Genomic DNA, 12,345 nt, shown 5'->3' on the forward strand with positions numbered 1-12,345 from the left:
TGCGCCAGCATAGACTAGGTCAGGGGTCAGGCAACCCAAAATGTTGAAAGAGCCATACTGGACCAAAAATCCAAAAAAAAAAAAATATCTGTCTGGAGCCGCAAAACATTAAAAGCCTTTTATAAGTGTTATAATGAAATCAACACATGATGTAAGTGTCTATATTAGCTATATTGGCCTACTATCAAAATTACTTTAAAAGTCTTGTATAAGTTTTTTGATGAAGGCAATACATGATCGAAAGATAGATTGAGAGATAGTACTTGATTGATTCCTTCAGGAGAGTTCCCTCAGGAAAAGTATGTGATGTGTCTGTATTAGCTATATTAGCCTACTATCAAAGGAAGACGAAAGTCTTCCTTGATAGAAATGTTGAATTTAATAATTATTATACATATGTTTGCAACTTCTCAGTGGGTGAGATAACTCTTGGAAATTACTGTCTTCGAATAGTTAGTTCAAGTTAAAAGCAATGGCAGGCTGTCTTCTTCTAATGGATTTATTACAATCTTTGCAAGTTAGGTAATGTTTGCTGTGGTCTGGAACGACATGGCACACAAACTATGAGAAATGCAGCCAATATACGGATGATGTGTAATGAGACATGCAAATATAAATCATATACACAGAGGACATAAGTGAAGGAAATTAAATGAGCTCAAATATACCTACAAACGAGGCATAATGTTGCAATATGTACATGGAGTTAGCCTAAATAGTATGTTAGCATGGATTAGCTTGCAGTCAGGCACTGACCAAATGTACTTAAATAAGCTCTCCAGCAAATCAATAACATCAACAAAGCTCACGTCTGTGCATGCACTATCAGCATAAATAGTTTGGGGGACAAAAAGAGACAAAGAAGGAGTGACATAAAACACGTCCTTATATGGCAGCATCAGAGGAAGTTGTACATGTAAACAAAGAACGTTGAGTTCAAGGATGGCTAGAATTAGTAGGACAAAACAGTGCTTGCCAAATACTCTCATCAGTGAAACATGTTTAATATAAAAAGTGGGATTTCTAACAATTAGGAAGGTATGTGGCATGTTTGTCCTCCTACGGAAAATATATTAAAACAAAAAATATATTATTTTCTTTACCTTTTTCCATTTTCACACGTCTCTGAAAGAGGTCCAGGGAGCCACTAGGGCGGCGCTTAAGAGCCACGGGTTGCTGACCCCTGGACTAGGGGTACGAGGCACTCCTAAGGTTTGAAGTAGAAGACAGACAGCTATCTTTTTTTTAATGTTGGATTTGCAATTTTATTGAATTAATTCTTGAATATGCTCTAATCCTGCTTGGTAATGTTGTGATGCAGCCAATGCATATTATTGTGCCATGATATTTTAAAAAGTATTAACAAAGGAGCTGCAAATAATCTCGAGTCAGACTTTGGACACTATTAATATAGACCAGGGCCGCCCATTATGTCGATTGCGAGCTACCCGTCGATGGCGGAGGGTGTGCCAGTCGATCGCCAGCCAGGCATAAAAAAAAAAAAAATAGACCCAAAAATGAGCGATCATTAATCTTCAATAAGACGTCACATTTGTCACTTGATTGACATTCACAGCACCCGAGGGTCTTGTGACATGACGCTGGCTGCGGCAAGCTCATTGTTAAGAAAAAATGACCGACAGGAAGGCAAAAAACACTTTTTATTTCAACAGACTCTTGCACCGTACCTGCTGTCAAAACACTAAAGACCGACTGCACAGTTCCGATCCTCACAAAAAACGCGCTGCTTCATCTTGCCTGCGCTAACAAAATAAGAGTCCCAGAAAGCTGGCGTACTCAAGCTAGAAAGCTACGGAGGTTGCCGCCAATGTTTTTCTTGTAAATTGTATAAAAACGAGTATGGAAGCTGGACAAAACCAACCACTTTTATGTGGTATTGGACAGAAACAGGGACTTTTTTCCTCCTCCTTATAAAATGTGGAGGTTATCATCACTGCTGTTTGATTCCAATCAATGCAAGTCATCAGAATCAGCAAATACACCAACTTATATTCTTGTCTTCATGACAGAAATATAGATATATATTAAACATGCTTGTATTATCATTAAAAACCTTTAACTTGTTCACAAAAACGCCTCTTTAATGAATTAATAAATATAAATTATATATACGAATGAGGTAGATCCCCTCGACTTGGTCATTTGAAAAGTAGCTCGCCTGCAGAAAAAGTGTGGCCACCCCTGCTCTAGACACTTAATAAAAGAGAAAAAGTCAGAAATACATGAAATTATTGTATTTGCAGGTGTTTGATGATGCAGATGAGCTGAAGAGGAAGGTGAAGCAGCTGGCGGTGGCTGTCCAACAGGCAAAACATTTGGTTGTTTACACGGGTGCTGGAATCAGTACAGTAAGCACAAAATACACAATGCTTTCTTTAACCCAACAGTTATATGATTAATCGTATATTTCCTATTTGTAATGTAGTTTACTTTGCAAATAAATCTTAAAGTGCTAATATTGTCTTCATATTTTAGGCAGCATCCATCCCTGACTACAGAGGTCCTAATGGTGTTTGGACTCAACTGCAGAAGGGTCGTGTTTTCAGGCGAGTCAGGTGTATGTTAAATCTACGTATGTTAAATCTATACCCATCACTTAGTCTGTGTCTCTTTACAAGCAGCTCTTCAGACCTGAGTAAAGCAGAACCCACGCTCACGCACATGTGTATAAAGATGCTCTATCAAGACATGCTAGTATGTCATGGTGTTAATATTACATAATAATATGACATAAATGTGTATACATGTGTCGTAATGATCATATTATGTATTCCTGTTTGTTTGTAAAGGTGAAGCATGTTGTGTCACAAAACTGTGACGGTCTTCATCTACGTAGTGGTCTTCCCAGGCACGCGCTGTCTGAGCTTCATGGAAACATGTTCGTTGAGGTAACACATAAACATCTGTTAAAGGGGAAGTGTACTCTTTTTGGAAATGTGTCTCTTGTTCGCAATCATTACGAAAGACATGACGAGGGATGGATTTTGTTAATTGTATTGTAAATATTAAATAAACGTAAATAAAAGTCAGCTTAAAGAGGAGCCAATGGGAGCTCCACTAATCCGCCCATAAAGTCTAATAAATAACCATTTAATAAAACCGCCAACAATACTCCATTTACATTTTATCACTTGAACTAGGGCTGGGCGATATTTAATATATCAATATTTTTTAGGCCATGTCACGATACAGGATATATATATCTCGATATTTTGCCTAAGCCTTGAATGAACACTTGATGCATATATTCACAGCAATATGATGATTCTGTGTCTACATTAAAACATTCTTGTTCATACTGCATTAATATATGCTCATTTTAAACTTTCATGCAGAGAGGGAAATCAAACTAAGTCAATTTACCAAAACTATATTTACAAAACAGTTATTAAGCAGTGGCACAAACATTCATGTCATTTCCAAAACAGAAAGTGCAAGATTGTCAGAGACATTTTAAAACAAGCTATGAGTGCATTTTTGTGCATGATGTCACTAAGATGACAAATCAAAACAACACTAAATTAGAGTGCACCTTTTGTACAGAACACCACTACCATCCATCCATCCATTTTCTACCGCTTATTCTCTTTCGGGTCGCGGGGGGCACTGGTGCCTATCTCAGCTACAATCGGGCGCAAGGCGGGGTACACCCTGGACAAGTCGCCACCTCATCGCAGATAGTTTAAAACAAATAAACTGCACTTTTGCGCATGATGTCACACAAAATATTTCAATAAGTGTCTAATAAAAATGAGCTGCATAATACAAACCCCGTTTCCATATGAGTTGGGAAATTGTGTTAGATGTAAATATAAACGTAATACAATGGTTTGCAAATCCTTTTCAACCCATATTCAGTTGAATGCACTACAAACACAATATATTTGATGTTCAAACTCATAAACTTTATTTTTTATTTTTTTGCAAAAAAGAAATTGACTTACAATTTCCTGGCTGCAACACGTGCCAAAGTAGTTGGGAAAGGGCATGTTCACCACTGTGTTACATCACCTTTTCTTTTAACAACACTCAATAAAGGAAACTAATTGTTGAAGCTTTGAAAGTGGAATTCTTTCCCCCTCTTGTTTTATGTAGAGCTTCAGTCGTTCAACAGTCCAGGGTCTCCGCTGTCGTATTTTACGCTTCATAATGCGCCACACATTTTCGATGGGAGACAGGTCTGGACTGCAGGCGGGCCAGAAAAGTACCCGTACTCTTTTTTTACAAAGCCACGCTGTTGTAACACGTGCTGAATCTGGCTTGACATTGTCTTGCTGAAATAAGCAGGGGCATCCATAAAAAAAAACGGCGCTTAGATATGTTCTTCCAAAACCTGTATGTACCTTTCAGCATTATTTTGCCTTCACAGATGTGTAAGTTATCCATGCCTTGGGTACTAATGCACCCCCATACCATCACAAATGCTGGCTTTTGAACTTTGCGTCGAAAACTGTCTGGATGGTTCGCTTCCCCTTTGGTCCGGATGACATGATGTCGAATATTTCCAAAAACAATTTGAAATGTGGACTCGTCAGACCACAGAACACTTTTCCACTTTGCATCAGTCCATCTTAGATGATCTCGGGCCCAGAGAAGCCGGCGGCGTTTCTGGATGTTGTTGATAAATGGCTTTCGCTTTGCGTAGTAGAGATTTAACTTGGACTTACAGATGTAGCGACGAACTGTATTTAGTCACAGTGGTTTTCTGAAGTGTTCCTGAGCCCATGTGGTGATATCCTTTAGAGATTGATGTCGGTTTTTGATACAGTGCCTTCTGAGGGATCGCAGGTCACGGTCATTCAATGTTGGTTTCCCGCCAATATCATCTGAACCTTTCGATGATATTATGGACTGTAGATGTTGAAATCACTAAATTTCTTGCAATTGCACTTTGAGAAACGTTGTTCTTCAACTGTTTGACTATTTGCTCACGTAGTTGTGGACAAAAGGGTGTACATCGCCCCATCCTTTCTTGTGAAAGACTGAGCATTTTTTGGGAAGCTGTTTTTATACCCAATCATGGCACCCACCTGTTCCCAATTAGCCTGCACACCTGTGGGATGGTCCAAATAAGTGTTTGATAAGCATTCCTCAACTTTATCAGTATTTATTTCCACCTTTCCCAACTTCTTTGTCAAGTGTTGCTGGCATCAAATTCTAAATTTAATGATTATTTGCAAAAAAAAAAATTTTTTATCAGTTTGAACATCGAATATGTTGTCTTTCTAGCATATTCAACTGAATATGGGTTGAAAATGATTTTGCAAATCATTGTATTCCATTTATATTTACATATAACACAATTTCCCAATTCATATTGAAACAGGGTTTGTAGGAAACCAAATAGTGTATGTCCTTCGCTATGTGGTTAGTACCTGCGGACGTTCTCTCCTTCTGTTGTTGACTATTTTTTTCATACGCTGTTGATCTGGAAATAGTTGCTTTGGCATTTTGTTGGTGTGGCACCGAACAGAGATGCATGCAGAATTTCAAGCACTCCTTGTTCTCTAGCGGGTGACTTTTCAAACAATGCTACATTAGCAGTGGTGCTATTTTTTTAGCAACACTTTTGCCGCATAAATGTTCAACATATTACCGCTTGAAGCCAAATCACCGCCAGAGGATGGACCCATTTGCTGTTTTTCTTGGGAATAAAATGATTACTTAATTTGTTACCAGATTCGCACCTTCGCACCACCGTTAGCATCCCAGCTAATGTTACCATGTTGCATCTCTGCCCCGCGGGAGGGTGTGATGTTGCACACGTGACGTATGTAAGAAGGTGCGCTTGTTTTAGGTCTCTGTAAGAAGGAGAGACAACAAAGAGTGGAAAAAGCCTGTAGTGTAATGCCCGCAGCTAAAAGCAACTGCATGAGAACATACTCGAATATCACGATATAGTCATTTTCTATATCGCACAGACACAAACCCACGATATATCGAGTATATATATACTTGAACATTAACCAAGTATTAGTGATATTGTTATTTTAAGCGCTAACGCAGACCAACTGTTTTTAGTGCGCCGGGATCACTTCCGTGTCTCCCCATGTTTACATGGAGGGCTCTGCTCTTTGATTTCGCTGCTCTGTTAGTTTATTGTAGATCATAAATCATGCATTTATGATCCTCCCGACCTGTTTCTTTGTGAAGATTATGATACATTCTTCACCTAAATGGGAATATATAAACATCCTAGGAGTCGACATCCTCATGACAGCAGACCTTATACAGTGAGTGATTTTTTAACACGTTTATTGGTTCTCATGAAGTCTGCAGTGAGTAGAAATCAGTGATGAAGAAAATAAAAAAGCAAACGTCCTGATGAGTTTTTAGGGGCTTTATAAGTGTCATGATCCGGGGTCTGGATCATGTTTTTGTCAAGTTCTGTTACTCACCCCCCGACCTGTTTCTTTGTGAAGACTATGATACATTCTTCACCTAAATGGGAATATATAAACATCCTAGGAGTCGGCATCCTCATGAGAGCAGACCTTATACAGTCAGTGATTGGATCATGTTTTTGTTATTTAGTGTTGGTTTTGGAATCTTTTACTTCCAGTTTGACACCTGGGTTTGTTTGAGTTACCATGGCGACTTATGTTTTTCTCCTGCCTCTGGTGTTCGGGTTTGCACCTGCGTCTAATCAGAGGACTATTAAAGCCTCCCTTTGCCAGTGAGTTGTCCTGGCCTAATTAGTTGTTCCATGCCAGTTATGCTAGTTGTTTGCCTCATCAATCAATCATCAATCAATGTTTGCTTATATAGCCCTAAATCACTAGTGTCTCAAAGGGCTGCACAAACCACCACGACATCCTCGGTAGGCCCACATAAGGGCAAGGAAAACTCACACCCAGTGGGACGTCGGTGACAATGATGACTATGAGAACCTTAGAGAGGAGGAAAGCAATGGATGTCGAGCGGGTCTAACATGATACTGTGAAAGTTCAATCCACAATGGATCCAACACAGTCGCAAGAGTCCAGTCCAAAGAGGATCCAAGACACAGCAGCGAGAGTCCCGTTCACAGCGGAGCCAGCAGGAAACCATCCCAAGCGTAGGCGGACTAGCAGCGCAGAGATGTCCCCAGCCGATACACAGGCGAGCAGTACATGGCCACCGGATCGGACCGGACCCCCTCCACACGGGAGAGTGGGACATAGAAGAAAAAGAAAAGAAACGGCAGATCAACTGGTCTAAAAAGGGAGTCTATTTAAAGGCTAGAGTATACAAATGAGTTTTAAGGTGAGACTTAAATGCTTCTACTGAGGTGGCATCGCGAACTGTTACCGGGAGGGCATTCCAGAGTACTGGAGCCCGAACGGAAAATGCTCTATAGCCCGCAGACTTTTTTTGGGCTTTGGGAATCACTAATAAGCCGGAGTCCTTTGAACGCAGATTTCTTGTCGGGACATATGGTACAATACAATCGGCAAGATAAGATGGAGCTAGACCGTGTAGTATTTTATACGTAAGTAGTAAAACCTTAAAGTCACATCTTAAGTGCACAGGAAGCCAGTGCAGGTGAGCCAGTACAGGCGTAATGTGATCAAACTTTCTTGTTCTTGTCAAAAGTCTAGCAGCCGCATTTTGTACCAACTGTAATCTTTTAATGCTAGACATGGGGAGACCCGAAAATAATACGTTACAGTAGTCGAGGCGAGACGTAACAAACGCATGGATAATGATCTCAGCGTCTTTAGTGGACAGAATGGAGCGAATTTTAGCGATATTACGGAGATGAAAGAAGGCCGTTTTAGTAACGCTTTTAATGTGTGCCTCAAAGGAGAGAGTTGGGTCGAAGATAATACCCAGATTCTTTACCGTGTCGCCTTGTTTAATTGTTTGGTTGTCAAATGTTAGAGTTGTATTATTAAATAGAGTTCGGTGTCTAGCAGGACCGATAATCAGCATTTCCGTTTTTTTGGCGTTGAGTTGCAAAAAGTTAGCGGACATCCATTGTTTAATTTCATTAAGACACGCCTCCAGCTGACTACAATCCGGCGTGTTGGTCAGCTTTAGGGGCATGTAGAGTTGGGTGTCATCAGCATAACAGTGAAAGCTAATACCGTATTTGCGTATGATGTCACCTAGCGGCAGCATGTAGATGCTGAAGAGTGCAGGGCCAAGGACCGAACCCTGGGGAACTCCACACGTTACCTTAACGTAGTCCGAGGTCACATTGTTATGGGAGACACACTGCATCCTATCAGTAAGATAAGAGTTAAACCAAGACAGGGCTAAGTCTGACATACCAATTCGTGTTTTGATACGTTCTAATAAAATATTATGATCGACGGTATCGAAAGCAGCGCTAAGATCGAGGAGCAGCAACATAGATGACGCATCAGAATCCATCGTTAGCAATAGCTCATTAGTCATTTTTGCGAGGGCTGTCTCCGTGGAGTGATTTGCCCTGAAACCGGATTGAAAGGTTTCACATAGCTTGTTAGACGCTAAGTGTTCATTTAACTGCTCCGCAACAATTTTTTCAAGGATTTTTGAAATAAAGGGAAGGTGAGACACCGGTCGGTAATTTACCATGAGGTCAGGATCGAGGTTAGGTCTTTTAAGAAGAGGATGAATAACCGCTTTTTTGAATGCTAGGGGAACAGTGCCCGAGGAGAGTGATAAGTTTATAATATTTAGCACTGATGGACCTAATAATACAAAGAGCTCCTTGATCAGTTTCCCAGGAAGAGGGTCAAGTAAACATGTTGTCTGTTTTATTCCATTTACACGTTGTAACAATTCCTCTAATGTTATTTCCTCAAAACGAGAGAAACTATTTTGGAGGGCAGTATCCGCCGTATATACAATCGTGTCAGTGTTAATAGAACCCCGTTGTAGCTGGGACGCATTGTCTTTAATCTCCTTTCTAATGACTTCAATTTTCTTACTAAAGAATTGCATAAAGTCATCAGCTGAGTGGGTTGAGCTACTGGAAGGAGTCCCTTGTTGGGTTAGCGATGCTACCGTACTAAACAAAAATTTAGGATCGTTTTTATTACGGTGGATGAGATTTGAGTAATATTTAGCTTTAGCTAAGGTAAGCATGTGTTTATAAGTTATTAAACCATCACTCCATGCTTGATGGTGCACCTCAAGTTTAGTCGTGCGCCATTTGCGTTCCAGCTTTCTACATAATAATTTCTGAGCTCTAGTTTCTTCTGTAAACCACGGGGTGCGCTTTTTTGGAGCCTTTTTTAACTTTAGCGGTGCTATGTTATCAATGGTTTCGCGCAGGGCGTCGTTAAAGTTGTTAGTGAGGTTATCAATAGAGCCCACATACTTTGGGAATGGTGCCATTACCGAGGGCAGTAGGTCAGCAAGAGTTGTCGTTGTAGCTGTATTAATGTTGCGGCTGCTATAGCAGTTATTATTATTATTAGTTTGACGAACATGCGTCTGAACCTCGAATTTTATAAGGTAATGATCAGACAATACTTTAGTATACGGGAGTATCGTAACTTTGGAAACGGTGATGCCCCTGACAAGCACTAGGTCTATCGTATTACCGTTGCGATGCGTGGGTTCATTTATTATTTGTGTGAGACCACAGCTATCAATTACAGTTTGGAGCGCTACGCACGGTGGGTCCGATGGGGTATTCATATGGATATTAAAGTCCCCCATTATGATTATATTATCGGCGTGTGTCACTAGATCAGCAACGAACTCTGAGAATTCATTAATAAAGTCCGAATAGGGCCCTGGGGGGCGGTAGATAACAGCCAGGTGTAGAGGCAGCGGTGTGACAGACCTCATAGTAAGCACCTCAAACGATTTATATTTATTATTTATGTTAGGACTAAGGTTAAAGTTTTCGTTGTATATTAGTGCAACCCCCCCACCCCTTTTGAGCGGACGGGCAATATGCGCATGTGTAAAGTTAGGAGGACATGCCTCATTTAGCGCAAAAAAGTCGTTTGGTTTAAGCCAGGTTTCGCTGAGACCGATGACGTTAAGATTGTTGTCTCTGATAATATCATTAACTAACAACGTTTTAGGAGACAATGATCTTATGTTTAAAAAACCTATATTATAGGTAGTGGGCTGTTTTAGGGAGTTTTTGATCAAATTATCCGTAGTAGCAATATTAATAATGTTGTGTTTATTATGCCCGGTGCATTTAGTATAGTTACGACCATATCTAGGAATTGATACGACAGGAATTTTCCGATTGTTTGATTGTTGCTTTGATAAACTGCACGCATCATGGTTAGCCACCTCAGTAACGGGGATTTTCCGATTGTTTGTTTGTTGCTTTGATAAACTGCACGCATCATAGTTAGCCACCTCAGTAACGGGGATTTTCCGATTGTTTGTTTGTTGCTTTGATAAACTGCACGCATCATAGTTAGCCACCTCAGTAAAACACATGTCCAACTCTGAAACACTCAAAGCAGAAAAAACTTGTTCTAATTTAACAGACTCCTTACCCAGACCAGTAGTCTCGCATTTTCCATCTAAATCCGTCTTCGGGATGGAGGAAAGTGGTGTTCTGTGGGGATTAGCCTTCTGCTTTGTTTTTAGCCCCGCTCGGCATCCGCGTTTCCGATCACACCGCTGGCGTCTGCTCCGTAGACGGCCCCCGCTGCTACTAGACTCCCCTGCTTCACAGGCCGCTGGATGTAGCCGCCGATGTATTCCCATGCTAGTTAGCAAGTCTAGCACGCAAGTGTCTATCGGTCCAAAACGGCCCGATGTGTCCACATCCAGAAGTGTCTGGCGGTCGTACGTGATCACGGAGTGACCACGATGTGAGCCAGCCATAAAGTTTGTGGAATTGTCCGGTATTTCTGCCAAATGTTCCATCTTTAGCAGCAGCTCCGCAATGTTGCAGCCCGTTCGGGCGCCGCCATCTTGGAACCATAAACAAGTCTGGACTACGTAAGTCTCGTTTATTTCATGCCACAGTTTGATAAGTTCTCTATGTCCATAGTTCATGGTAAGTGTTAGCATCTATGTTTCCTGCTTTAAATTTTTGTTCTTTACCCTCTTGCGCGAATGTCATGCTTTCTTTTTGTGTGTTTCTGGTCTTTTGTGATGTGTAGGATTAATTGATTAATAAATATGTTCTTACCTGCCAGTCATGTCCGGAATAGTCCGTTTGCATCCTGGGAGAACAAACCTCTCAGTAGGCTGCGAAAACCATGTCGTGACAATAAGCAGAATTGAACGGCTCCCATAGGCTGCATTGTAAGCAGAATTTTGAACGCATTTATTAAATATTTGAATGCATTAAAAATACAAAATTTGTCCGTCGTCATGTCGTTCATAATGACTGTGAATGCTATGCAAAATTACCAAAAAAATGTGCAGTTTCCCTTTTAAGTCTTCTTTGTGTGCTTGCTAGTATGCATCCTTTAAAGGTATTGATTTGACGTCTAAAGAATGAAAATGAATCGTTGGGTTGCAAGCGTGTGAGCTATAGATGCACTTCCTGTTGTCACTGTTTTCATAATTTCAAAGGTTTAGTGGTGATGGACTATCTTCACTACAGATGTCGGATAATAGCTTTTTTGTCGATATCCGATATTCCGATATTGTCCATCTCTTAATTACCGATTCCGATATCAACCGATACCGACATATACAGTCGTAGAATTAACACATTATTATGCCTAATTTTGTTTAATGCTGGATGCATTAAACAGTGTAACAAGGTTTTCCAAAATAAATCAACTCCAGTTATGGAAAAAAGTGCCATATTAATTATTGAAGTCACAAAGTGCATTATTTTTTTTGACATGCCTCAAAGCAGCAGCTTGGAATTTGGGACATGCTCTCCCTGAGACCCACTACAACTTTTGGAACAACAAAACTTTGGCTTTCACAAAGTGCATTTTTTTTTTTTTAAACATGCTTCAAAACAACAGCCACAAAAAGCAATGAAGGCACATAGCTTCAGTCCAGAGTATACTAGAGTCATAAAGTAAACAATAATATAGTCCTCCTTTAGTGCAAGACTGCCTGGCACACTGTATAACAGGAAATTATAAACAGGGCTCAATCTGGCCTGCTCGAAAGTATTTATATGAGTAACGAAAATGTTCTGCAAGCTAGTGGTGAGTGCTTGAAGTGGCCTAGCAGTCAGCCAGAGCTTTTGAAATGCTGTGTTGAGACAGGGCACCTCCGTTCACTGCAAGCTGCAAAGTGCGCGCCATGCAGGGAAGACTGGCCACACCAAACTCCACCGTAGCTTTTGCCATACTGCGTTGCGTGCGTTGCCCCTGACCACAACGTGGGATTTTGGCTTGGGGTGGTTTTTGTTGTATTTTAGTTTTTTCTTAGCAGAGTCTTTAAGCGACAACTGTGTGG

At 40.6% G+C, this 12,345-nt stretch overlaps 1 protein-coding gene across 1 annotated transcript in view; it reads left to right on the forward strand.

Annotated features, from left to right (window-relative positions):
- Positions 1 to 12,345, forward strand: part of sirt7 (sirtuin 7) — a 48,801-nt gene that overhangs the window by 15,363 nt on the left and 21,093 nt on the right. Inside the window, exons 3-6 of the mRNA XM_061880594.1 lie at positions 2,265 to 2,369; positions 2,497 to 2,567; positions 2,643 to 2,715; positions 2,811 to 2,909. Of these exons, the coding sequence (XP_061736578.1) occupies positions 2,265 to 2,369; positions 2,497 to 2,567; positions 2,643 to 2,715; positions 2,811 to 2,909 (348 nt within the window). The remainder of the gene's footprint in view (positions 1 to 2,264; positions 2,370 to 2,496; positions 2,568 to 2,642; positions 2,716 to 2,810; positions 2,910 to 12,345) is intronic.

The sequence above is a fragment of the Nerophis ophidion genome, linkage group LG20 (assembly GCF_033978795.1).
Source record: "Nerophis ophidion isolate RoL-2023_Sa linkage group LG20, RoL_Noph_v1.0, whole genome shotgun sequence".
Classification (NCBI taxonomy): domain Eukaryota; kingdom Metazoa; phylum Chordata; class Actinopteri; order Syngnathiformes; family Syngnathidae; genus Nerophis; species Nerophis ophidion.